The sequence below is a fragment of the Periplaneta americana genome, chromosome 3 (genome assembly GCF_040183065.1).
Source record: "Periplaneta americana isolate PAMFEO1 chromosome 3, P.americana_PAMFEO1_priV1, whole genome shotgun sequence".
Taxonomy (NCBI): domain Eukaryota; kingdom Metazoa; phylum Arthropoda; class Insecta; order Blattodea; family Blattidae; genus Periplaneta; species Periplaneta americana.
The window spans coordinates 150404264-150431281 of NC_091119.1; the positions used below are offsets into that span (position 1 = coordinate 150404264).

The following is a 27018-nucleotide window of genomic DNA, read 5'->3' on the forward strand; positions in this document are numbered from 1 at the left end:
ACGTCAACTCTTAACTCATTCAGATGATAGGATTGTAAGCTAAACCAAATCTAAAAATGTGCTTCTTCAATGTACCGGTACAATAATATTTTGAAATCTTAACGTGAAAACTGTAGGGAGAAATCTGGCTGTCCTTGGTAGGGATGCTGATACAGCAGTCTCTCTTTGTCCACAGCTGCTAATTTTAACCTAGAGTAGCATTCAGTAAATTTTATGCAAGTAATGGTGGATATTATGTTAAGAGTTGTTGAGGGAGATAAGTATGGATTTCAGGTTTCGATCACACAGAAAATTTGTTGTAAGGAGAGTTTAACAATCTCACCTGTCTTCCAATTACCCTGACTACTATGTCCTTTGACCCAAGGAGGTGAGAGGACATTCTTAGCGAACTCTTCTAGAGTTGTAAAATATTGCTGTACAATTGCTGAGAAAATATTAAGGCCATATCAACTCATCAATTTTAAATAGTCTTAATAGAATCTAGATCAGTATGGTCCAACCGCCGGTCCGCGAGTCGGATCCAGCAGTTTTCGGTAATAATCTAGCCCCCAAACCCAAAGACATCGGAAACTGATACAATTATTGAAATATTTGGGTGCTGTGTGTACCGAAATTTCCCTACATTCTCAAATATGCTGGCTTAATGCCGGAGAAACATTGAAATTGTGGTTTAATGTCAGGAAAGAGTTACCCGAATTTTGGCAGGAACATGTAAAGTCGGAAACTTTTAATTTGTACAAAAGTTGCAAAACACCGGATAGTTGTGCAGATTAGCTTTTCTGACTGACCTTACAGAACATTTGAACATGAGACTTCGAGGCAAGAAACAGAGTATCACAAAACTTATGAATCACATTTTTCATGAACGAAACAAGTTAATAATCTTAAATAACATATTTATAAAAATGATACGAAACATTTCAAATGCAGCTCTACGATGGAGCTAAAGTGTGAAGATGCTGGTTTTTCTCCATTTTGTGAGTAGTATGTGGCAGAGATTAAGAAGGAATTTGCTTCAAGATTTTCTGACTTTGATGAACTACGTCCCAGATGTTTCTGTTTAACAGCGCCGCTATAGAAGCATTTCCCACTGATGAGGATCCAGATATTGAGATTTGGAGTCTAGTTAACAAGGAGCAGCACCTAAACTTGCGAAATCTTGCTTCGAAAATATACTGAGGATTACGTAAGAGCAGTTCCTAAAAGGCTAATTTGGCCGTCTCTTCAGTGTTGCCAACTAATACCAGACATCACCAAAGAGGGTAACGTCACAATGCTATGTATGTAATAAATAATAATAATAATAATAATAATAATAATAATAATAATAATAATAATAATAATAATAATAATAATAATAATTTATATTACCGGTTGTTCTTTATGGTTGTGAAACTTGGACTCTCAATTTGAGAGAGGAACATAGGTTAAGGGTGTTTGAGAATAAAGTGCTTAGGAAAATATTTGGGGATAAGAGGGATGAAGTTACAGGAGAATGGAGAAAGTTACACAACACAGAACTGCACGCATTGTATTCTTCATCTGACATAATTAGGAACATTAAATACAGACGTTTGAGATGGGCAGGGCATGTAGCACGTATGGGCGAATCCAGAAATGTATATAGAGTGTTAGTTGGGAGGCCGGAGGGAAAAAGACCTTTGGGGAGGCCGAGACGTAGATGGGAGGATAATATTAAAATGGATTTGAGGGAGGTGGGATATGATGATAGAGACTGGATTAATCTCGCTCAGGATAGGGACCGATGTCAGGCTTATGTGAGGGCGGCAATGAACTCCGGGTTCCTTAAAAGCTAGTAAGTAAGTAAGTAATAATAATAATAATAATAATAATAATAATAATAATAATAATAATAATAATAATAAATAATAATAAAAAAGTTAAACTTATTTTATAATTCCGACAAGCAAATTAATTTTCAAAGTATCATTCAGCCCTTCAACCAAAACAGCTGGACCACTCTGATCTAGATTCTATATATAAAAACTATTACAAGAACTAGTAGTCTTGTATCTTGACACGGATGTTTAGTCCAAGAAAGTGCACAGCTTGTATCATCTTAATGTACAGATACTGAATTAAAATTTGCAGCGAATGTTGGTGGGCGTCCACCTATATGTAGGCAACAATTTCTCACGGCTGTCCACAAGTAGCATATATACAGGGGCTGTTGTTTACTGCACATGCGTACTGTGTTGTAAGCGAAACTTGTACAATAAGGGAACTCCAAATTTTATTTCCGTATCAGTACATAGGGATTACAAGTACTGACGCCGATAAAAATTTATTGAGCCGAATTTTGTAGTGTCATCTGCTTTTCCAATGCCCGATTTATCGTCATATCCTTTGTCCATATGAATGAGAGGATATTATTCTTAGCGAATTCTTCTAGAGTTTAGAACACGATTTCAGAGATAACTTATATTAAGTCATAACATCTCATTTATTTTAAATAGTCATGTACTGTAGCTTAACAGATTCGTTAAATGGAACACGTAGGTTGCGGATATGAAAGCATTGCAGGGTAAGCCTGAATTAAAGAACTTGTCTTGTGGCTTGACACGGTTTCCACGGCTTTTCTCCAAGAAAGTGTGCAGCTTGTATCATCACTTACAGACCGGACTGCGACCTTCTGTTCGTGGTCAATGTTCTTACTCATGCTACGAATACTAGGCACTGCTGATCAGACAGTCGCTGTAGACACCTCGCACCTCCGCTACGCACCGGACAAACTGCACTGCGAACTCCGTCCCTATCGATTTCGTGCATCTCAGTCATGTTTTGGGCTACTGTGATCTCAACAGGTAAGAGTTTAATTTATTTTTGCGTCAAGCATTGAGTACAGCACTAATTACCACGTAATTAAACAAGACAATGCTCGTGTAATTATATAAACGCCCAACTCAAGAGACGACTGGAAGATATCTGTGTTCTCTCTTGGTTTATAAACGCTCTGCACTACATTTTCTTGGGTGTATGGGGCGGAAAACACTCAGTGACATGTACTAGGAACAATTTCACAACTGAACGGAGATGTTCTAGGAAGAACTATGTTACCTTTGTTATTTTGCTTCAAGTTTTCTCTGGAAAAGTAACACGAGGTAATGAAGGCATTTAACTCTTACATTATTTCGAAGTAGCATTAAGGAAAATCTTCACATACTTGCGAATTTTTATATCACGTCATTATTTATGGCAACAAATATTAATTATTAATTACTGTAGTTGGAAGTTGAATCATCGCACAGTACAAAACCTCTGTTAAGTCAAAGTACTAAATTTAAATTATCTAAAAGATAACAGTAGGTCTATCATTAATAATTTGAATGTTTTAATTAAAAATAATTTATATAATATTGTAATTGTTGTACTTTGAGTTTGAATGATAAGCAAGTCTTTTTGAATAGAGATCTCAACTTTTATTACATGGTTTTTGCAATTTACTCATGAGTTATTCTCTTTTTGAAACTCTTATTACATATGTTCTTAGGTTTTGGGGTCATGCTCATGGCACTAGACGAAAATTGGTGTTACAGAAGAAAGTTACTAGAATAATTCACAATACGGATCTTCATGTTCATTGCAAACTTTTGTTTTAAAACTTGATACAGGCCTAATGATAATTTCTAACTTACATATTGGACAGCTCAATTTTTATCAAGACTAATATATACGATTTCGAATTTAGATAAAATATGAATTATGAAAAACAAATAATTTCAATATCCCAAATTGTCGATCGTTAGACTCTGTATGGCTTTCTTATAGTAGCCAAGAGATTTCCTAATAGGTACTTGAATGATTAAAATTATCCCCTGGGAAAATATAGACTGATTTTAAATTTAAATAATTTGAATAATTTTTTTTAAATTTGTATTCATGGCGATTTTTGGTATTATTTTTTGTAATTGTTACATTGACATTGAAATTGCCTATTGTATTTATTTTACCAAATGGCTAAAAATTGACAACTGACTGACAACTTACAGTAAATACGAGAATTTTCCTCCTATTTATATAGACCTACATATGTTACTGTTTAGAGAAAAACAGTGCCAATGATTATTTACGTTAAAGATTTTCAACAACTAATGTCATAATAAACAGTTTAATCATAGGATTCATTAAACGCAAATATTAATTAATGAGACTTAACTATCTTGTATAGGAAAGTACGGTAACAAATTAGTTACTTCTGGGAACAATTCACACAAAACTGAAACTAGGAAACAAATGTTTACGGACGAGGCTCTAGCCGAATTCATAACAAAAGAAGCTTTTGCATACTTGTTACACAGAAGATGTTTTGTATAAGCTGTCAAAATTTTAAAAGTGATTTTAGATGTGCTGTGAAACTTAAAGAATTACTATAAAATTAAGTTATTTTGTATTCGTTACAATCAATTCTATCAATACCATTACTGTCATTATATTATATTATATTTTATAATGTTTGTTGCAGTTTGTTCTGACGGAGTGGAAAAGGAGGTTCAAAGGCCTTAACTTAACCAGATAAATAAATAAACAAATAAATAAATAAATAAACAAACAAATAAATAACTAAGTAAATAACTAAGTAAATAACTAAATAAATAAATAAATAAGTAAATAAATAAGTAAATACACGGATGGGCCCTTGAAATGAAATGAATAATGTATTTTATATTTGACATATTTTAAATTTTAATGTAATGTATATATTTGACAATGTTTATGCATATATCATGCCTTCGACAATAAAAGATCTATCCATCCATCCATCTACCTATCTACCTATCTAATAAATAACTAAATAACTAACTAAATAAATACATACATAAGTAAATAAATAAGTAAATGAATAAGTAAATAGGCTAAATAAATAAGTAAATAATTAAATAGGCTAAATAAATAAGTAAATAAGTAAATAAATAAGTAAATAAATATATATAACTACTAAGCTCCTTCTGGCACTCAAGTATCCACTCTCTCAGTTATTAAAACCCAGCGTTGAGTTATTCGTGTAATTGTTAAGATCATTTAATTTCAAATGCATCTTTATAAGTTGTGTTCCGCATCGTTACCGAGGGTCTAAGGCGTCATGCATCAGCTTAGAAGTTCGGAATGAGCAGTGAGGAATACATTTTTTTTATTAAATTTCGACCAGTGATTGAAAAGTATCGGGACGAATTTGGACAGCTGCTTTAAGTATATTTCGATATGTACCGATTTACGAATTGAGAGTAAGAATTCGCTTAATTTCAACCAATCAGAACCACCTATCACTGCAACATTAAGGATTTCATATTGTCACGTCTGTCTTGTTGCTAATGATTCGTAATTGTTCGTACAAATCAATAAGGAACACCATAACCTAATTCATTATCAAACAGCTCAGAAATAATCAACACCAATTTACACGGCATCAAGTAGGTTACACTTAATAAATTTACTTTTACAGAATGTCACTTTCATAACTGTACATTTAATTAAATTTACATATGTTTAAATTTATTCCATGTTTAATTAATATTTTCATTATTCCGTTGTTTCATTATGTAGTTAGAGTAGTTAACACTAGATGGATCCAGTATTTCAGAATAAATATCATCATTCTGTGTTTAAGAATGTGGATGAAATGTTGGGAATGAAAGTAAGTAATTTGCATTGTTATCTTTATTTTATTAGGCCTAATTGTATATTTATTACTCTATTCGTGAAGTAATCTTATCAAATATCAGACGAGATTTTCATTTACTTTGGGTAAATTTACAAGCTCGAAGTGAGAATTCATCTTCTACATGAAAACTTCTTGCAATATTACCTGTGAAAACTTCTAAGTTGACTTTTGCAGGATCACAATACTTTCTCTTTGTAAGTCATATAACGATAAAGTAAAAACGTATACTTCTGTGTATCAAAAGAAAAAAGAAAAATGATTGTCTGAAAAAGGCATGGTTAGAGAGAGTCAAAGGATACATGGACTTCAAACATTTAGAAATAAACCAATAAATGAATAGACAAAAATGTAGCCGAGCTAAAGAAAGATTTCGACAACCGTTACAGCACCAGATAAAGGCAAATTTAGAAGGGATTATTCTTGAGAAACAGTAAAGAGAATACTACGAAGGAAATCACTTTGGAAAAAAGCGTACCGTTGTTAGTCACAATTATACAGAAACTAATTTTTATAACAGAGTTATGAATAACAGTATAAAAGTACAGCGTTTCCGCAATGGAAATTTGTTGTTATTTTTCAATTACAAGTGAAGAAGTAGGAAAAAGATCCCGTAAGTTCCTTTTATTTTTATGGATGCCTTCTGATAATAAGAGGAAAACACTTAGAATTACATAATTCCTCCTCTGTCGAATGTGTGCTAATTACTAGAAAAATAACAACAAACATGAAGTCACTGATTCCTGGAACTAGTCGCGATTGCAAGAGGTTCGTCGAGTTGCAGGCTGCCCCGGGCAGTAGCCCATTATTGACACGAAACTAGCCACTGCGATTCAGATTTTAATGTCAGAACCAAGGATAGTTCATTAAGAAAGAAAAGTCAATTCGTTGATGATTAAGATGCCAATGAGAAATCAGTATAAGCCTCCATCCCTTAAACTTACACTATTTATATCATCTTCGTCTGTATCAAGTTAATTTGACCTTGTTCAAACACTTAAAACTACAGCAATCTCAAGCTGTCAATATACGTTGTTCTGTGTTATGCCAATTTTACATTGTTTGAACATTAAACCACTGGAAAACCAATGTATCATGTTAAATTGACATTGTGCAGACAGGAAACCACAATAATTTCACGTTGTCGATATATGTTCGTCTGTATCAAGTTAATTTGACCTTGTTCAAACACTTAAAACTACAGCAATCTCAAGCTGTCAATATACGTTGTTCTGTGTTATGCCAATTTTACATTGTTTGAACATTAAACCACTGGAAAACCAATGTATCATGTTAAATTGACATTGTGCAGACAGGAAACCACAATAATTTCACGTTGTCGATATATGTTCGTCTGTATCAAGTTAATTTGACCTCGTTCAAACACTTAAAACTTCAGCAATCTAAAGCTGTCAATATACGTTGTTCTGTGTTACGCCAATTTGACATTGTTTGAACATTAAACCACTGGAAAACCAATGTATCATGTTAAATTGACATTGTGCAGACACGAAATCACAATAATTTCACGTTGTCGATATATGTTCGTCTGCATCAAGTTAATTTGACCTTGTTCAAACGCTTAACTACAGAAATCTCACGCTGTCAATATACGTTGTTCTGTGTTACGCCAATTTTACATTGTTTGAACATTAAACCACTGGGAGACCAATATATCATGTTAAATTGGCATTGTGTAGACACGAAACCACAATAATTTCATGTTGTCGATATATGTTCGTCTGTATCAAGTTAATTTGTCCTTGTTCAAACATTTAAAACTATAGCAATCTCACGCTGTCATATATTATGTTGTTCTGTTATGCCAATTTTACATTGTTTGAATACTAAACCACTGAAAAGCCAATGTATCATGTTAAATTGACATTGTGCAGACACGAAACCACAATAATTTCACGTTGTCGATATATGTTCGTCTGTATCAAGTTAATTTCACCTTGTTCAAACACTTAAAACTACAGAAATCTCACGCTGTCAATATACGTTGTTCTATGTTATGCCAATTTTACATTGTTTGAACATTAAACCACTTAAAAACCAATGTATCATGTTAAATTGACATTGTGCAGACACGAAACCACAATAATTTCACGTTGTCGATATATATTCGTCTGTATCAAGTTAATTTGACCTTGTTCAAACACTTAAAACTATAGCAATCTCACGCTGTCAATATATGTTGTTCTGTGTTATGCCAATTTTACATTGTTTGAACATTAAACCACTGAAAAGCCACTGTATCATGTTAAATTGACATTGTCCATACACGAAACCACAGTATCTCACGTTGTCGATATCTGTTGGTTTGTGTCAAGTTAATTTTACTTTGCTCAAACACTGCACCATAGAAATCTCATGTTTTATTTTATTGGGTTATTTTACGACGCTGTATCAACATCTAGGTTATTTAGCGTCTGAATGAAATGAAGGTGATAATGCCGGTGAAATGAGTCCGGGGTCCAGCACCGAAAGTTACCCAGCATTTGCTCGTATTGGGTTGAGGGAAAACCCCGGAAAAAACCTCAACCAGGTAACTTGCCCCGACCGGGATTCGAACCCGGGCCACCTGGTTTCGCAGCCAGACGCGCTGACCGTTACTCCACAGGTGTGGACAATCTCATGTTACTAGTATATATTGCTTTGTGTTAGTTAATGTTAGATTGTTAGATACCAAACCACAGGCGTGCAATCTTGTTTTGTATCATGTTAATTCAACATTGTTCAGACACCAAACTACAATAATAATGTCACTTGTCAATAGAATATGTTGGTCTCTGTCAAGTCAATTTCACATTACAAATAGGCTTTTGGATACTCCACCTTGTCCTGGGATTTAAATTTCCTACGCGTGAAATGTACAGCAGTGGCAAAAAAAAACCGGACCGACCCTTGTAGCTGATTTCAGAGCCTTGTTCACTCCAGAGCGTCGGTGCATATTCCTTGGATCCGAAACCACCTGTGCAGTTGAAAAACAGCAACGCAGCTCGTTTGTTATACTAAAGCCCGCATGTTATCTCTTTCCAATACACAGTATTAAAAATCATTTGTCATCTCACTAGTGAGGATAATTTATGCTGGCATAATCAAAATTCCCTGATGTTTTAATAACAATACTGTTGCACATCAAAAATCGTTAGCATAGCTATCTATATCTATATGTCCAAGGAATATGCACCGCCGCTCTGGAGTGAACAGGCTCTGAAATCAGCTACAAGGGTCGGTCCGGGTTTTTTTGCCACTACTGTACGCTCTCAATAAGGCCAAACTTATACGTCAGTAGATTCTGTTTGCGGCAAATGATTTTATATTTTGATGTAATTGTAAGAATTTTGGTATCATGAAATCTTCGCGAACACAGAACCTTACTGAGAGAGAGAATATATTTCATGTTTAGGAAATGTTAAATTCAAAGACACGGTGGAATACCTGAAGTCTGTTTCTGATCACATTCGCCGTGAAAATCTAAACACCACATTTAATTGGACATTGTTCGATCACTGTATAGAAATCTCATACTGCTAGTATACATTGTTCTGTGTTAGTTAATGTTACATTGCTTACATACAAAACTATAGATGTGCCATCTTGTTTTATGTCATATTAATTTGACATTGTTCAGACACGAAACTATAAGAATATCTCCTTGTCGTGTTGTTCTAATTGTTAATTTAACATTGTTCAGACATTAAACTATAGATATCTCACGCTATCACTATACGTTTTTTTTTTCTGTGGCAAGCTAATTTTACATTGTTAAGATATCAAACCATAGGAATAGGCCCTACTATCTTTTATTGTGTCATTTTAATTTTACATTGTCCAGAAACCAAACCACGAGAGTGTCACGTTGTTAACGTACGTTGTTCCGTATCACGTTAATTTGATATAGCTCAAAAATTAAATTATAGAAACCTCACGCTGCAATGATTATCAGTGTTCTGTGTAAGGAATTGGGTATTGCATCGCTGGAAAGCCATCTAGTTCTGTGTCGTGTTAATTTAAAATTGTTCAGACACCAAAATACAATAATGTCACATATGTTGGTCTATGTCAAGTTAATTTGACATTGTTTTACACTGTAATTTTAATTTTACATTCGTCTGAAATCAAATCACAAGAATGTCATGTTGTTAGTAATCGTTCTGTAAGAAGATAATTTGATATTGTTCGAATACTATAGAAATGTCATGCTGGCATTATACGATCTATGTTGTTTAAACGCCAAATTGACGCCTTGCTTTGTGCCTTGTTAATTTTACTCTTTTTTCCATCAAACCATAGAAATAAACTGTTGCCAATGCACGTCTTCTTGTGTGAAGTTAATTTGGCATTGTTCAGGCACCAAGACACTGGAATGTCACGTTATAAAATTTACCCTGTAACACATTCTGGGAGGCGACTAGATCTCTGTTTTTCTTTCCATGATATGTCAATTTTATTAGGCCTACTACTTTTTAATGTGGTACCACAGTCTAGTATATACAGTCATGAAGGTTAATACGTAGTAAATATGCATCCATAGATAGTTACTAACCACTAAGATCGCTAATATCGCCTCATTACAGACAATGCGAAACAGTACTGGCACAGTCTATTGTTCCAAGCACCCTCACAACTCAAACTTCGTGACTGTATATACTAGACTGTGGTGGTACCATGGCTGCAGAGAAGACATAATATGGGAACGAACGACAGGCGGCGAGGCTGCGTGATCCTGCATTGGAATCCCCACCGCCGCGCCGTCCGCGCCACTCGGTATTCCCCCACTTAGGTGGGTAAGATCCGGTGTGCAAGACAGCATCCTACTCCAGGACCTCCTCCACCAAGACACGCGACCTTGTCCGATGACGTCGCGGGTCATACACGTGCAACAGACGATGCGGTTTTTACGTGTCTAAACTGCGTAGCTTTCCATTCTACGTTGAGAAAATTATGATACAACGTAGACCTACTAATTTGTTTTTAAGGAAACAAGAGTTTACAGCCAGATGTGACGTCGAGCACGAGCTAAATTGAAACTTCCTTAATTAATAAATTTCCGTTATTAAGAAATGTGCAGTGTTGCGAAAATAAATAAATGAAACAAACAGTTCTATCTATGTACTCTTTTTATCTCTGTATAGTATAATAATAATAATAATAATAATAATAATAATAATAATAATAATAATAATAATAATAATAATAATCTATACTACCGGTAATAATAAATCTGTAGCCGAAATTTTTCTGGTAATTTTCGATGTTCCAAAAATAATTGGTCCTAACATATATAATTAACCACCCTGAAACCGAAAATCGCTTTTTTTATTTTTGTTTGTATGTCTGTCTGTCTCTCTCTCTGTCTGTCTGTCTGTCTGTCTGTCTGGATGTTTGTTACCTTTTCACGCGATAATGGCTGAACCAATTTATATGAAAATTGGAATATAAATTAAGTTCGTTGTAACTTAGATTTTAGGGTATATGGCATTCAAAATACATTATTTAAAAGGGGGGTTATAAGGGGGCCTGAATTAAATAAATCGAAATATCCCGCTTATTATTGATTTTTGTGAAAACTTTTACATAACAAAAGTTTCTTTAAAAATCATTTCCGATAAGTTCTATTCTTTGAAAAATTTTGATAGGACTGATATTTAACGAGATAAATGAGTTTTAAAATTAAAATAACTGCCATCTAAGGCCGTGTAATGAAATAAAAAACAAATGACTTCGTCTATAAGGGGCCTTGGACAACAACAATCGAAAGCTATGAAAGATAGCCTACAGAGAATTTTTCTGTGTTTGTATGAAGTAATATCGGAAGCTAAATTAACCGATTTGTATAATTAATTATTATTTCACCATTGGAAAGTGTAGTTTCTCTAGATGGACATAATGCTATAATGTTAATACAGTAACTTCTGAGTGAATTGAAGACAGGTAATATTAAAATAGCTTCTTATGCACAGAAAACTTGATAGGCTATTCTGTATATTCGTTTCCTGTATTTCTTAAAATAATATTTATGTACACATTCATTCTAATCTCAAAGAATTAACGAACGAGAGTGTATTGATTTAGTACGCAGTAATAGTATATTAGCTTAGTATTCCATTATTTTATAATCCAAATTTTAACTATGCTCAATTGAATCGTGTTAAAATACATAAAATACATAATGCATTAAATGCAATGCAAAAAAATTGGGTAATGAGCCAAGCAGATTATGTTGCGTTGTTGTAAAAGTTGTTCCTCCTGAGATTCAAGAGCCGCCATAACAAATTAAAACTTACTTATCGGAGTACATCCGTTATCAACACACTTTTTATATAATATAATATAATATAATATAATATAATATAATATAATATAATATAATATAATTTAAGTTATTTAAGTTATTTGAAAGGTTCAGAACTATAGTGGGCCAAGCGCCATTTACTGAATACGTAGAAAACAAGAGTTAAAATTAAGTTATTACCATAATTCAATGGAAACATACAGCAAGTAAAATAAAGTATACACATTAAATCTAAATGATGTCAATGTTCATTAAACTATGGTTGCATGTAATAGAAATTAAGAAACATGTTAAAGGAACTGTCATTGCACCAAATGAGTGCTCTCTGGACCAGAATGATAGCATTTTAATTATTTGAATACAATTTAAATTAAGTAACATACTAAACGATTTATCCTTCTATCAAACACGAATGTTCCCTGGATCAAATGTCCTATTTTAATTATGTAATTACTTTATATTTATTTCTAACGGGTGCAGCGGAGCGTACGGGTACGGCTAGTAATAATAATAATAATAATAATAATAATAATAATAATAATAATAATAATAGCCGCGTTTTTTGTAATAGCGATAAACGTGAAAAGTGATTTTTAATTGTAGTTAGAGATATGTACAGTAGTGGCAAAAAACCGGACCGACCCTTGTAGCTGATACAAGAATCCTGTACTGTGTATTGTGTCAAACTGTGGTAATTTCAATATGGATAGTGAAGCCAGAGGTATGTACTGCTATTCAATGTAAAATTACGCAGTTATCTTTGCCGAATAGAGGTAGAAATGTAATATTGATGCCAGATGAAAATAAAACTCTCAAAGATTTTTCGTCTGTAAGTTTGAGGCTCTGAAGGAAACAAAAGACGGTAAGAATCAAACAAATGCAATAAATTCCATTGTTACAATTAATTATACAAGATGGATGTGTTTTGTGACTAGCAAAATTTGAATCTGTGAGTCTGAAATCAGCTACAAGGGTCGGTCCGTTTTTTTTTTTTTTGCCACTACTGCACACGTTTAGTGTTAAATGTTCATCTACGATAATGCTTTTCAAGCGTTTTTTTGCGAAATTTACGTTTTTTTATGAAAGTCTTAATTTGCGCGATAAACACGAAAAGTAGGCTACTGTTTTTTTTCTCTTTATTTTGAAAGCAAATGATTACTAATTTTTCGTGGAAATACTTGGGACATAATGAAACATTTTGTTTTTCCATTATTTAGACACAGTCTTAGAAAAACGTTTTGTTGCACAGATAGCCTACTGTGGTCTGTGTCAAGTTAATTTTATCTTCTCCAAACACCACACCATAGAAATCTCATGCTATTAGTATAATATATTGCTCTGTGTTAGTTAATGTTAAATTGTTGTTCACACACTAAACTACAATAATGTCACTTGTCAATAGAATATGTTGGTCTCTATCAAGTCAATTTGAGAGCGTACATTTCACGCGTAGGAAATTTAAATCCCAGGACAAGGTGGAACTCTTCTCCCGTTCACCATTTCTTCCAGTGCATCCTTCAGTAGGCAATTCTATTTGAAGGCTCTTTACAAGGTTTGACGTGCCTTAGCTTTCTTTATTGCAATAATTATGCGTTAATTTTGAAAACATCTTATACAGGGACATCATTTTATTTTTACTAACATTTCTAATATTATCCTGGCTATACCTTTGTATCAACAGAACAGGAAACACAGTTTGCTACCCCCTTCCACGACTGGAGTTCGATGATACTGGCGTAATATACAAACAAATCACTTTACTAGGTATAGGAGGGAAGAAAAGTAGTTCATCCATTTACGTAAACTAGGAAATATCACGCTTTTGAGTTTGATAATTTTCATTGGGTCTTTGTTTAATCAAAATACAGTACAGTATTAACAATGAGTGTTTTTACTCACGAACTGAGCTGTCCATGCGGACGTATTCATTATGTAGTGTATATTATACTGTCTACAGCACATTGGCGTACACTATAGAGCAGTGGCGGCTGGTGGTTTGAAAATATGGTGGTGCACAATGGATATTGAAGAGGAGTTAAACATACTTTTCTTTAAACTTTAAAGCCGTGTATACCTGAGGGCGTATAAATATAAAGCTAATTTATATGCAATTAATAAGTAAAATGACTAAATACAAGCATACCTATTTATACAGAAAGTCCATCCGTCTTTCCTTGCTGCTTGCAAACTTCTCAATGACCCTCTGATTGAAATCTGGAATAGCCATGATGAAGTCGCGTTCAATGGACAACATCGCCAAACCAGATAGTCTTTCTTGAGACATGTTGTTCCTAAGGAATGTCTTAATCCTCTTCAGGGTAGAAAAACACTTTTCTGCTTCTGATGTTGTCATGGACATTGTTACTAGCATACTTAACAGTTTGAAGCATTCACTTAGTGTATCACAAAGATTGTTTTGTCTTATGAAATCTAAGAGACCTAAAGCACCGGACATAATCCTGAATTGTTCCATTCCATAGATCACTGAAATTTCTGTTCTTAGTTTCTTTGCACCTAGAAATGTGTAGCATTCACTAGAAAATTGAAATTTAAATAATAATCCGAGAATCTCTCTGGCAGAAACAAAGATGTTGCTGTCAGATGTCCTGTAAATTTAAATCGTTCTTTCACTTCACATATAATTATATCACAAACTTCTTTCGTTTCCCTCTGTCTTATGGATTTTTCACTTTCTTCATGTCTCATCCTTTTGTTTTCATGTGCCGAAAGAGTCTGGAATAGCTCATCTACTGATTCTCTAATTTTCACAATTTCACTTTCGAAACATTCAATTTGAACTTTTACCCATGCTGGATCAATTTCACGCTTTTGTAGCTGGTTATATAGAATGTCTACAAAAGGCATTATTTTATGAAAAAATGTCAGCCAAAAAACAAAATTCTGATTGCTCAACATTTCAACATATCCAAAGGCTTGCTGAATGGTACTATTGCTGCTGACTTCGTCACTTCATACATTCAATGAGCTCTTCTCTGTATTCAAACACAGTGTTCACAGACCTCGATTGAAAATTCCATCTAGTCTGAACTGAACGAGGCAAACGTTTTTTCACGATTTCATCAAGAACTGCTGTTCTTTGTGTCGAGTTCGAAAAGAAAGAACATATCCCTTGTAGATTCGCAAAGAATATTTTCACATTCCTGTTTACTGACGAAACATGCAACATAATAAGGTTCAGTTGATGTGCGTGGCAGTGAATGTAAGAAGCCTTTGGAAAAGTTTCTTTGACAATCGCTTGTACTCCATTAGAAGAGCCTCTCATGACGTTTGCCCCATCATATGCCTATGCTATGAGCTTATTGGGATCCCCTTCAAGATGGCGATTAATCTCAGTAACAATGCAAGATGCCAGAGATTTAGCACCATGATTACGTGAAGTTAGAAAATTCCAAAACCTTTCAACCGGTTTCCCATTAACTATATATCGGAAAATAATTGACATTTGAAATGTGCAAGATATATCAGTTGTCTCATCTGCAATTACAGATACATAATCTGCATTTTTTATCTCCACGGAAATTTCATCCTGACATACTTCTAAAATACACTGCAACAGTTCGTTTTGTATTGTCTTTGATGTCCCTTTAAATACTGTAGCTTTTTCAAGGTGCGATTTCAAAGCTCCATCCAGTTCAGCACTAAAGTTAATTAAAGGACGAAATACTCCTGGGTTGGAAGATGTTTCACTTTCATCATGGCCCCTGAGGGCTAATTCTAAAGAACCACAAAATCGAATACAATTTATTATAATATTCAAAATGTACCTATTATTCGTTACTTTTTGATTGTGTAGTTCAATTGTTCTTCTGTAACTAGAATCCAATTGAGCAGCAATATTAGTATTTCCAAGAATACTGAGATTCAGAACGTTTGTAATGTGAATGGAAGAATTTTCATGTTTTTTTATCCTGTCATGGAGATGATTTATATCAGTCACGCCCTTCTTAACCCAAGTTTCTTCCCTGCCACCTCCGAATAACAAACACGGGAAACAAAACAGAGCATTTCTTTCACTGCAGCCACATATCCAGTCATTTTTATTATATATATCAGGGTTAAATTTTCTCACGAAGTTCCTACTCCTGCTCTTAATTTCCTGGCATATGTTTAATGAAGGTGTAGGCCTTCCCAATCTTTTTATCTCTAATTTTTCCTCCAATCTTAATGAGGTAAAACTTGTTGAAATCAGGGATGCTACGTTGTTCATATTTAGTTTAACCTATTGAAATGAAAATACGCTAAAATTACATACCAGTCTACAGTATTGCCATTTAAAAAACCGTCATGCGTTCATAATGTTATACTTACTAATGCCACAACACAAAATAATTTCAACACATTTAAAGAAACTCACACATATTCACTCCACAAGTACGATCATGAAAAACAATTGAGTATAGAATCGTCATCAGAATGCTACAAAGTACATGGTACTTTTCGTTCATAAAATTCAAATGCAGCTTTCGTAGGCTGTCGGGAGATAGCAGCACCTATTGTCAGAACGACAACTCTTAGAACTTTAAAGCAAAATACAAGCTCCTTTATGTATTGTGCCGTTTATGTGCATGTAGATTGAGAAAGTAATATGCGAAATATGCGACTGTTCATTGTACAAGCCGAATGAATAAATTTTTCATACTTATTACTTCGGGCAAATGTCTAGTTGAAACAGATACTTTTCCAGTGAATTTAGTTTCTTCTGCACTGACGTTGGTGTCCATGTCTGGGGGTGCGACAAACAGTTCTCAAGAGGAAAGCAGTAGACCACGCCTCTAACCCCCCTGTCCCCGCACTAGCCGAACATCTCTATAAACTGCCTTACATAGGTTTTCAACATCTCTGCAAACCAAGAGGCTCGGAGGCTCCTGCAGACGTACAAAACAAGACGCCAGCTGCAGATAATCATGAATTAAAATTGTAAAATAAAATTATATTTTTAATAGCAACAAAGCTGAGAGATTAGCAACATTACTGGGGGGTGTACAAACCTGCAACCCCCTTGAGAAGCCGCCACTGCTATAGAGAATAAAGTTAAATTGAAAAATAATCATAATACGGATATTTAAGCACATTTTTGGATACGGTGGCCGTTCATTTCGATACAGGCTTCAGTTCTAATGTGCATATTATCGCACTATAGACTATTGTACCTAATTCCATTTACCAGTTTCGTCCTTCGTACTGTAACTCATGTTGAAATAATTCTGTACCTACTCTATAAAAGAGTACCTTACGTACTGTAAATTCAATCTTCACTTCTGCCCGATCCGAAATGATAAAATTACTCAGACATGCTACCTACTGTCCGTTCAAGTGGTTATGTCGCAATGTCGTAGAAAGGGGGGAAATCAAGTGACAGTTAATTACTTAACGAGGCCCTTTTATTTAAGTTATTTTAACAGTTGTATAATATAACGCAGACATTCCTAACAGAAATTAATGTTCTCAGAAAAGAGCTAAGACAGCCCAGCCACTAGCCTTTACAGAGAGGCGAATAGAAACTGGTGGGGGAAACCGGGATGCGAGGTAGGCAAATGGACGACAGTACCTGTGCGAAAATGATTCAATATTGAAAGCTCTTTCGTCACGAAAAACTCGAACATATTTTTGGAACGTACTGTTTACTATGGCCGTAAGGCTAATATGACAGTATATGCGGTCTTGGATCTGTGTGAGGACGGTTGAACTTCATTAGTAGAAGGGGTGGGCGTGAAGTACATTAAAAAACTCAGGTACAATAAAAATTGACGCTTTTGAACAATGGTCCTCCGTTACTCACATTGTGGGTCTTCCAAACAGTCCAGAGTCTCAAAAATGCTAGGATCTTGGTCTTGCTTCCAAAACTTTTGACAGCCTTTTTGCGTCTTCCTCCTCAGATTTTTACAGAGCCCGTTTTCTTGCTTTACGATAAAAAGAATCAGGATGCTGGCTTCAAGCCTTACCTTCTTCCAACATAGGCACCTTAATGGATAATACGTCCTTTAAGATTGCTATTGCCTTAAGGCTTGGTGTTAAAATTTGTTTTCCATACAAATGTATTTGTGGTGCAGATGTCGATTCTTCTGGCCTCCATGGATTAAGTTGCCTAAAAAATTCTGGACGATTTTTCAGACACGTCATGATTAACGACATCATTAAAAGGGCCCTAATTTCCGCTGGTTTTCCTACCGTTATAGAACCCATTGGCATAAATCGTTCCGATGGCAAACGTTCCGATGGTCCAAAGGCAAATCACTTTTATGGGATGCCACTTGTTAAACACCTTCGCTTCTTCTTATTTGCCCAAAACTTCCAAACTCGCTGGGTCAGCTGCTGCATCTGCTGTTAAAATTAAACGCAATAAGTATCTCGATCTTCTGGATAGATATAATTTTGTCGTTTTCGCCGTAGAATCTATGGGCCCATGGTGTTCCGAGGCGAAGTTGTTAACTTCTGATATCGGCAAGTATTTATCAGCACTTAACGGTGACTCTCGCTCTACGGCTTTCCTCCGCCAAAGAATTCAACGAGGGAACGCTGTAAGTGTTATGGGGACTTTTCCAGAACCTAAATCGTTGGAAGAAATATTTTATTTCGTGTAGAGCTGTAGAGAGTATTTCGCATCCTTCAGTTTTGTTGCTGATTTCTAGTTTGTCCCTTACTCAATTTAATTTCAAAATTGCATTAAAGTTTATTTTGTATATTTGGAAAATGTAAACAAAGTAATAAAAAAGCAAATGATTTTGGATATGTAGCTTATAATATGGTATCTTACATTCTGCGTCCAAAGCAGTAGCTAGTTTTCCAACATCTCAAGAGATGACAGAAGCATATAAATTTTACTTTCCTAGTAACTGTACAAACTGTTGCATGTATAAATGTCCCTGTATATTACACATTACGCACTCTCTTACTTATTTTTCAGGTATTGTGTTGCAGATTTCTCTGCAGGCAGCCGCATACGGTGCTTATCCACAAACAGAGAACGGTCCTCCGCGGTCCGCAAGAACATCAACCCAGGCAGTCAACCAACTAATCTTCTGGGATCACAATCGACCAGGAATCCACGGCCCACAGGTTGACGTCAATGCAAACAACTTTCAACTCCAGAGAGATACAGCGCCGTTTGGAGGCGGAGATGGATTCTTCAGGCCGTCTACGTCTCAAAATGGCGCTAGAAGGAGGCCCCAGCAGCTGAAGTTCAGGCCAAACCTGATCTTGCCTCCTGGGGCGGACGGACCTGATGACGTCTTTATATTCGACAGGCCAACCTCGCCACGGCCCGGCACCACCCGGAGGACAACGACGACGACAACTCCCGCCTCTACGGCGACGACTGCCTGCAACTGTCCGTCGACAGATGAGTTCAACCCCGTGTGTGGCTCGGATCGCGTCACATATTCCAATCCGGGGAGACTCAAGTGTGCACAGCTTTGTGGAACAGGTAGGCCTACTGCAAGGCTTTTGGATTTTCCACTGTGTATTATAGTCGCGACGGTGTTATTTCCGGCGTGACTCCGCCTCTTTGCTTACGTCTTAGGAAGCGAAGGCTCTATAAAGTCTAGGGAGGTAGTATCGTTCGCCATTTTTGTTCTTACGTTGCCGAGCTACCATACGAGGAATCTATTTGCCACACCATTAAACATTATCATGTCGTAGCTCCTTGATAATAAATCAAACGCATTGTAATTGAGCAAATAATTGAACGGCAAATAACGTCTTCGTGTGTTTTCTGCGAACGCCAACAAAAGAGCTAAAATGGCGGGCGATTATATTAAGTATTTATCGAGCCTTAAGAAATGAATCAGCGAATCACAAGACGCACACGTTTAAATGTAGCCGACCTGCAACGCGATTGGCTGCCGGAAATTAGAGCGACGGGACTATAGGACTTAACATAGTAGCAGCACTCATAGTTTTCACACTTGCTTACAAATCAATGCTGCCCGGACTGTTGAGTTCTTGTTGAGGTGTTAGCCTACTTCCCTTTCCCAATCACTAAAGGCTGGTTCACAATAAACCGGGAACGGAAACGACAACGAGAACGAGAACGGAAATATTGTTAAAATAAATGTACTTACTGTAAATGTGAGCATTCAGAATTAACTATTGTGATCGATCACATTTAAATACATTTATTTTAACATTATTTCCGTTCTAGTTCTCGTTGTCGTTTCCGTTCCCAGTTTATTGTGAACCAGCCTTAAGCAGTTTTCCGCCTCTTGAGACCTCAAAGACGACTACATGAACGGTCTTTTTGGTACAAATAGCAAAGTTCGCCGACTGGCATAGCTGTGGCCAAGGCTACTAACGGGTGTCTGATTTAGGAGAAAATTTTCTGCCTACTTCGTCACGGCCTTGGTGGAGGGAGCCGCCCCGCGGTTAAGCAAATGCAGTTTTTACTGGCACAAAAAACATGCACCCACGCACCTTAATATTTAAAGTAGAATCTCGAAAAACTGTCCCTCTGCTAACAAGCAAACATTGCCATGGGGGCATATAAAAAGGTTTTTTTTTTCTTCCACCATGTTACTAATCTCAAAATAAGTGCTTATATAAATTTTGGCCACTCGAGCGCAATTATGAGGACCGTCCAGAAAGATTTATTGGAACAGATACAGCAAGAGCTTTTTTCAACATATTACCCACCGGAATTGAAACATTTGTCATACCGTGGTATCAATTTTTGTATCCTTGTGTGGTAGAAGTCTGCCGCCTGGGATCGGAACCAGTGTATGGCAGCCGACTGCACATCTCTGTAGATCCTGTGGTAAGAGGAATGTCTCATTTCCGGTGGGGAATATATTGAAAAATAGCTGAACAGTTGTTGTATCTGTTCTATTAAATTTTTCCAATGAAATTTGGTTTTCTTTCTGTAAACGGCCCCAGGGGAATTTATTTTTTTGAGGCCCTCAAAATTCCACTCGAGTGGCCAACATTTGTAGAAGCACTTGTTTTGACATTATTAACATAGTGGGGAAAAAAAGAGATAGGTCTATATATTTTTTTGTCTGCCCCCATGAGAATGTTTGCTTGTACATCTCATACTGTTTTCAGGTTAACATAGCCTGTATGTTATTCTGACAACACGCGCAAGTAGAGTCGGGTTAAGTGGTTATGGAATGAAGTGAGATTCTTATTGGCTTATAGTCCACATGATCCCGTTGCCTGACATTGTTTACTATGCTCTGATTGTTCTGTTTCGGCACAGTACCGGTACTCTTAAACTGCATCGTTTATGTCTCCTTCCCCTCATTATAAATAACAAATGAACAGTCAGTTTCTAGGTTCAGGGTCGGAAATCCCCAGCTCTATCTATACTAGAGTCCGGCTCCAAGCAAACCGCAACAGTGTAGATATATGGAGTATAGAACAGCGGCACTCGACCCTACTACACAGTTAAGGTCTGCTGTTCAGTGAACATACGAAAACAAAACAAAGCTAGGCGGTTAGAAATGAGTGCTCCAATATAATAATTCTGTAGAGAGCACATCATTAGGAAAGAAGAAAATATATTTTATCAGAAAGGAGGAACAATTTTTTATTTGAAGCACAAATATTTTACGTCGTTGACTTAATACATAGAGACTCGTAAAGCACGCACTGCACTCATATTTTCTTTTATTTTAACTTTGTGCTAACATATATATATTTTTCATTTGTTAATTCCAAACTATAATTAAATCCGAAGTATCTAGGTGTGTTTTACTTAATATTGTAAAAATCAGGGGTAGAGAAATTCCGGGCGCAATGTAGCCATGGTGACTAAAAAATTTTGATGTGGCGCCTAAATTGTTTATCGAGTTAAAAATTTGTCAAGACTTCGATTTCCTTTATATTACTCCGACTAATATATAATGCTAACAAAAACGATTGAAGTAAGAAATTCGAATGTGATTTTTTTAATTAATATTGTCAAATTTGTTTCACATCTCAAGATATTGTCCTACATGGCTTCAGAGCGTCTCTGAGAGTGTGTGTTTTAACTGCATATAACTATATTATTTATTATTGTTCAACATATTTCAGCAAATGTATCTTTATCTTAGTTCCGATCGTTTTCTCGTTGCATGTGTAGACAAAATGTGGTGGCTCCTGAAAGTAAAGGGGATGGCTTCAGAATTATTTTTAGTTTTATCTATCGCTGGTAAAAATTATCTTTTATTACATATAATCTGCCTTTAAATAAATAATTTTTTATTGTTATTAAATTCCAGTAGTATTTTGTACATGAGTACTATTTCCGGAGCGATTTCAGCGTGAACTGTTGACTCGTAACTTGCTTACCAAGCGATGGTAGTATGATCGATGTAAACCTAACTTGTATTCAAAGCAACCAAACACAGGTCTTTAATCATCACCAATAACGAAAGGATTGATTTTAGCTCGGTTTAATTTTTCGTTTAACTAAAAAAATCTTCATAGTTTTAATAGCTACGAGTAGGCCATATTATCAAATAGTTTGTTTCAGATTTTTGGATGTCTGTGGTTAAATTATACGCAAATATGAAAGTGACAGCCAAGGTGCTAAACAAACTTTGAATCTTGAGCCGCTTTGCAGCAATCGTGTGGACTGTATGTTGTAACTGGAACTTGAAAAATGCAGGTGGCATAAATTTTGTTTCTGAGTCTGTACAAAAGTTGCTCCTAGTTTAGTAGTTCCGAAGATTCAAAACTAGTATATGGCTATTACGTCGAGACTGTATATCGCTTTACTTTCCTCTTTTTTGCTCTGTGCCACTATGGTATTAAATACGTGGATCTATACTACGCCAAGATAATTCGCACCCCTTCAACAACACTGCCACAACTCAAAAATTGGCTGTTTTGAGTTACTTCCATTTTCTGGTTCGTGGAATAGTCCTCTACCACAATCTAAAACCGTCATATCTCTAACTTGCTTCAATCAGAGGCTACGTGAGATAAATCGGGTTAAAAAGCATTATTAATATCACGAATAAAAACTTTAAAATGCGATTATCTCAAAAGTGACTTTTTTGAGTCGTGGCAGTGTCGTTCTAGGGGTGCGAATTATGAAAATGATTAATGGAGGAATAATGGGGTCCTGAAGGATAAATGGGAATCTGTCTCAAATACAGTCTTTGTCGAACATAAATCTTACAATACGACTTATTATTTGAACAAGCTGGAAAAGTCAACGCTGTAGCCATCGGTGGAATGTGTGCCCATCGAATAGACAGACGCTTTGCCGTACTTTAGTCAGCTACGATTTCTCAACAGAGGGGACAAGTTCGATTTCGGAAAAATTCTTTGACATTTATGACGAACAGAGCGATTGTTCTGCAAGTTTTTCAAAGCGTTTCCGTTTCTTTTTTTACCATCATTATCTCACAATTGCTCGATTATAGCCTGTCATCTTCTTTCTTCCTCGAGGAGGCTTTGTTGTTGAAGAGGGACGTATGAAAGAATTACAGCAACAATTGACGAGATTGTGAAAACACATCCTGGAAGGAATTCTCCGAACAAAATATAGGCCTGCATCTGTGGTGCTCGTTAAACCGTGAATTTAAATCTGAATCACGAGTCACTCAGATTCATGAGACAAGCGACCGTGACTTGTAAGCTTATCGTTCACCTGAGGATGATTAGGAAAACCCGTGGGGATGGGGCAACCGTGACGAGATTGTTAGGGACGACGCAGCTCGTTCTGAAAGCAAATAAATGTGTAACTTCTAGTAGTGGCTACTGTAAGAGTACTTCATTCTGCATAGCCAGTAGCTAATGTGTTTCCTTTTGTGGACAAATCCGTTTTCCTTATAGACGTGTGTCACAATCAATAAGGAAATGAATGCGACAATTCTTTCGTTACTCCGTTTTTTTAGCAGTATTTAAATTTTTATTTAAATTTCAATTTAAATATACAGAATAAAGAATATAATTACAAACAAATAAGAGAAATATAAATAAAATAATACAAACAATATAAAACAGGAGATACAGTAGTATTAACAAAATTTGAGACCGAATGAGCAGCGCTCGTGTTCGGTCGCAGTTCAGATATAATATTTATAGGCCTATAAGAGAATATAAAATAAAATAAAATAGAAAATAGAATTAAAATTACAGTTACAGAAATTATATAATACAATATTAATATAAGATAAATATAGAAAATAAAATAATAATAATAATATAAATAAATAAGTAAAATAAAATAGGAACTAAAATTTAAATTACAGCGGCAATGGAATTATATAATATAATATTAACACTAGAGAAGAATAATATCGCACGTAAAAAGTAGGAATATATATATATATATATTTATTTATTTCAAAGTTATAGGATACAAATATAATATAGGCTGATTAATTCATACACATAGGCTATAAATTTATTTAATCAAATTGAAGACATTAACACGTTTCTAATTTTCTTGTTATATGTTAGTGGGTTACATGTTAGAAGTTCTGGGTGTAATTTAGCTAAAGAATTAAACAACCGAGGGCCAAAATTAAAGCTATGCTTTAGACTAGCAGATGTGAGACATTTAGGTTCTACTAATGTTAAATTAATATTTCGTCTTGTGTCATAATTATGTGTCTGTAATACAAACTTATTACGATTTTTATGATAAAATTTTAACAGCGTATACTTATAAATTTGTTCAATATTAAATACATTAAATTCAGAATAAATTAATTTAGTTGGATAATCGAAACGTTCCTTCAAACAAATTTTAATTATTCGTTTTTGTAGTAAATTTAACGGACTAAGATTAATTTTTGTACTTCCACCCCAAACAATTATACCTTATTGAATGATAGACTGAATAATGGCCAAATAAACATTTCGTAGAACTCTAATGGGTAAGTAGCATCGAAGATTAACGAATTTATAAATTGTTTTACGAAGCCTCTTACAAAGATAAGTAATGTGATGAGGCCATTTTAAATTCTGATCAATAATGATACCCAGATATTTGACATACGTGGCTTCTTTCAATGGTGGACATTTACAACTTTTGGGATCTAAACAATTTTCACTGTGTATTATTAGTCTATATTCATCGCTAAATTTTAAATTTTGAACACTGGCAGCTGTTAACGAAAAAGGAACTAAAGTTGATTTAGATATATTTAAAGAAAGGAAGTTGGAATTAAGCCATTTTTAACAATATTAGCACCTATATTAGCATTTCTATATGCTTCTTGCCAAGAAAAACCACTGAAAATAACTACTGTTCATAGCCTACTTGAAAACAGAAGAATCTAGCAATATGTTTCTTCTATTTCGTATTAATATTTTACCTGCGGTGGCGGTTCCGGGTTTGAATACAGATCAAGCCTGGGATTTTTCGTTAAAAAATGCATAGTGGCACTTGAAGTGGGCAAAATCTCAACTGGGGTTTTGACGTGAGTGTAATTTGGGAATTGACCATCACATAAAAATTCTCTCCTTGTATGTATTCCCTTTATCACTGTCGTCCCCTTGTTCTCCTAGCATTTCCTCTGCTCTCCTAAGGCCATATTCATAGACATTCTTAGCGCGGGCTTCGGGTGGATGATCAGCGAACTAACGTTTTTCGTTTTCATAAACCAGTGTTAGCGATATGATATGATATGAATCCTGTACAAGTAACCAGTCGATAGCCGGGGCTAGTTTAGCACGCTCGTAGCGCGGGCCAGCAAAATGTCTATGCATAGCACCCCTAGTAATTACTCTCTTTGTGACCAATAGTCGAACTATTACGTCTAAAACCACACTGATGATCCCCAATAATTTCATCTACATACGGAGTTAATCTTCTCAAAAGAATATTGGAAAACATTTTTACGACGTCAACAAAATCAATATTCAGCAAACTATAAACTGTAAGTTATTATTTAAGTTTTATTCAGTTGTCACCAAGTATTCACTTAAATTTCTGAAAGTACTTATTTTTATTCAATTGACTCAATGTCTGATACTGAAATGTATTGTGTCTGACTTTATTTATTTCGTACACGAAATACATTCATCCTTGGTAGCCCGTGTGACAGAAGATTAAAGAACTTATGCCTCAAATAGAAAGCTTTGGTAGAGGAGAACGGGAATGCAGCAAGATGTCAACCATTTAAATTATTTAAATGTTCTTTTATACTCTGATTGTACTCGAACTAATAATACATTATATATTATGTATTTATTATTATTATTATTATTATTACTATTACTATTATTATTATTATTATTATTATTATTATTAATATGGCGACTGCTTTCCGCTCTGAATTCTCGGAGTGCACAGATAATGTGCCTAAAGTGTAGTAGTAGGCTATATAAAGTTGAAATTTTCTGAAAGAAATGAAAGAGAAAACGAGAGTATGTCTAAATATCCTACGAAAAGAAAAATAATTTGTTGAAGTGTAAAAATAGGGCTCAATGAACCCATAAACGATGAATGCATTTTCTGAAAACAATTCAATGCAGTTTAAAATGCAGCCTAATTATAACAACTTCAAAGATATTTTAAGGGAATGATTGGTAGTTCTAATACTTGCATAATTTTTATGTTCTCAGATGTCAACATTAAACATTATGGCAGTTGTCTGACGACAGCCGCACCAACTACATCCACCACACCGACTACCAACTGATCAAAATGAAGAACAACGCCAAACGAAAAATTAATATTGCAAACGTTGTAAATAGTATTTAAATTATGAGAGTACGCAGCTGATAAGTAAAATGATTTACTTTTTTAACTTCATATCTTGTGTACACTTGAGATGTTCCTTCTTCAATTTCAGCTAAGTATCAACTTTTTTTTTGTTTTTTTAATACACTCTTTCAACTGAAACGAAAGAGAGGTGAACTACGAGTGTGGCACTTCAACTTTATCAAGAAAGCTTTCTGCCGCGTCTGCGTTCAAGATATTCAAAGTTTGTTGCTGTTGCCCAAAAATTAAGATGCAATTCGTCATTTACTCGTCGTACATGATTACTATCCACTCTACAAACATAATATGGGTACGGTATTATATTATAATTGTATAATGTGAGATAAAAGGATGAACTTTTTTCTGAAATTCAGA

The 27018-nt window shown here is 35.1% G+C and overlaps 1 protein-coding gene across 1 annotated transcript; it reads left to right on the forward strand.

The window, feature by feature from the left end:
* The first annotated feature begins 2530 nt into the window (after nt 1-2530).
* On the forward strand, nt 2531-26694 carry LOC138696623 (uncharacterized). Its single transcript, XM_069821809.1, has 3 exons — nt 2531-2825; nt 18907-19425; nt 26505-26694. Exons 1-3 carry the CDS (start codon nt 2798-2800, stop codon nt 26579-26581), a joined length of 624 nt encoding a protein of 207 aa, XP_069677910.1. The 5' UTR covers nt 2531-2797; the 3' UTR covers nt 26582-26694.
* The last annotated feature ends 324 nt before the right edge of the window (nt 26695-27018 follow it).

What these genes read in the sequence shown, in the direction of transcription:
- LOC138696623 (XM_069821809.1), top strand. Translation starts at nt 2,798, where the DNA reads ATGTTTTGGGCTACTGTGATCTCAACAG. An exon ending in GGCTACTGTGATCTCAACAG is followed by an intron (nt 2,826 to 18,906) that starts GTAAGAGTTTAA and finishes CTTATTTTTCAG; the next exon opens with GTATTGTGTTGCAGATTTCT. An exon ending in TGCACAGCTTTGTGGAACAG is followed by an intron (nt 19,426 to 26,504) that starts GTAGGCCTACTG and finishes TTATGTTCTCAG; the next exon opens with ATGTCAACATTAAACATTAT.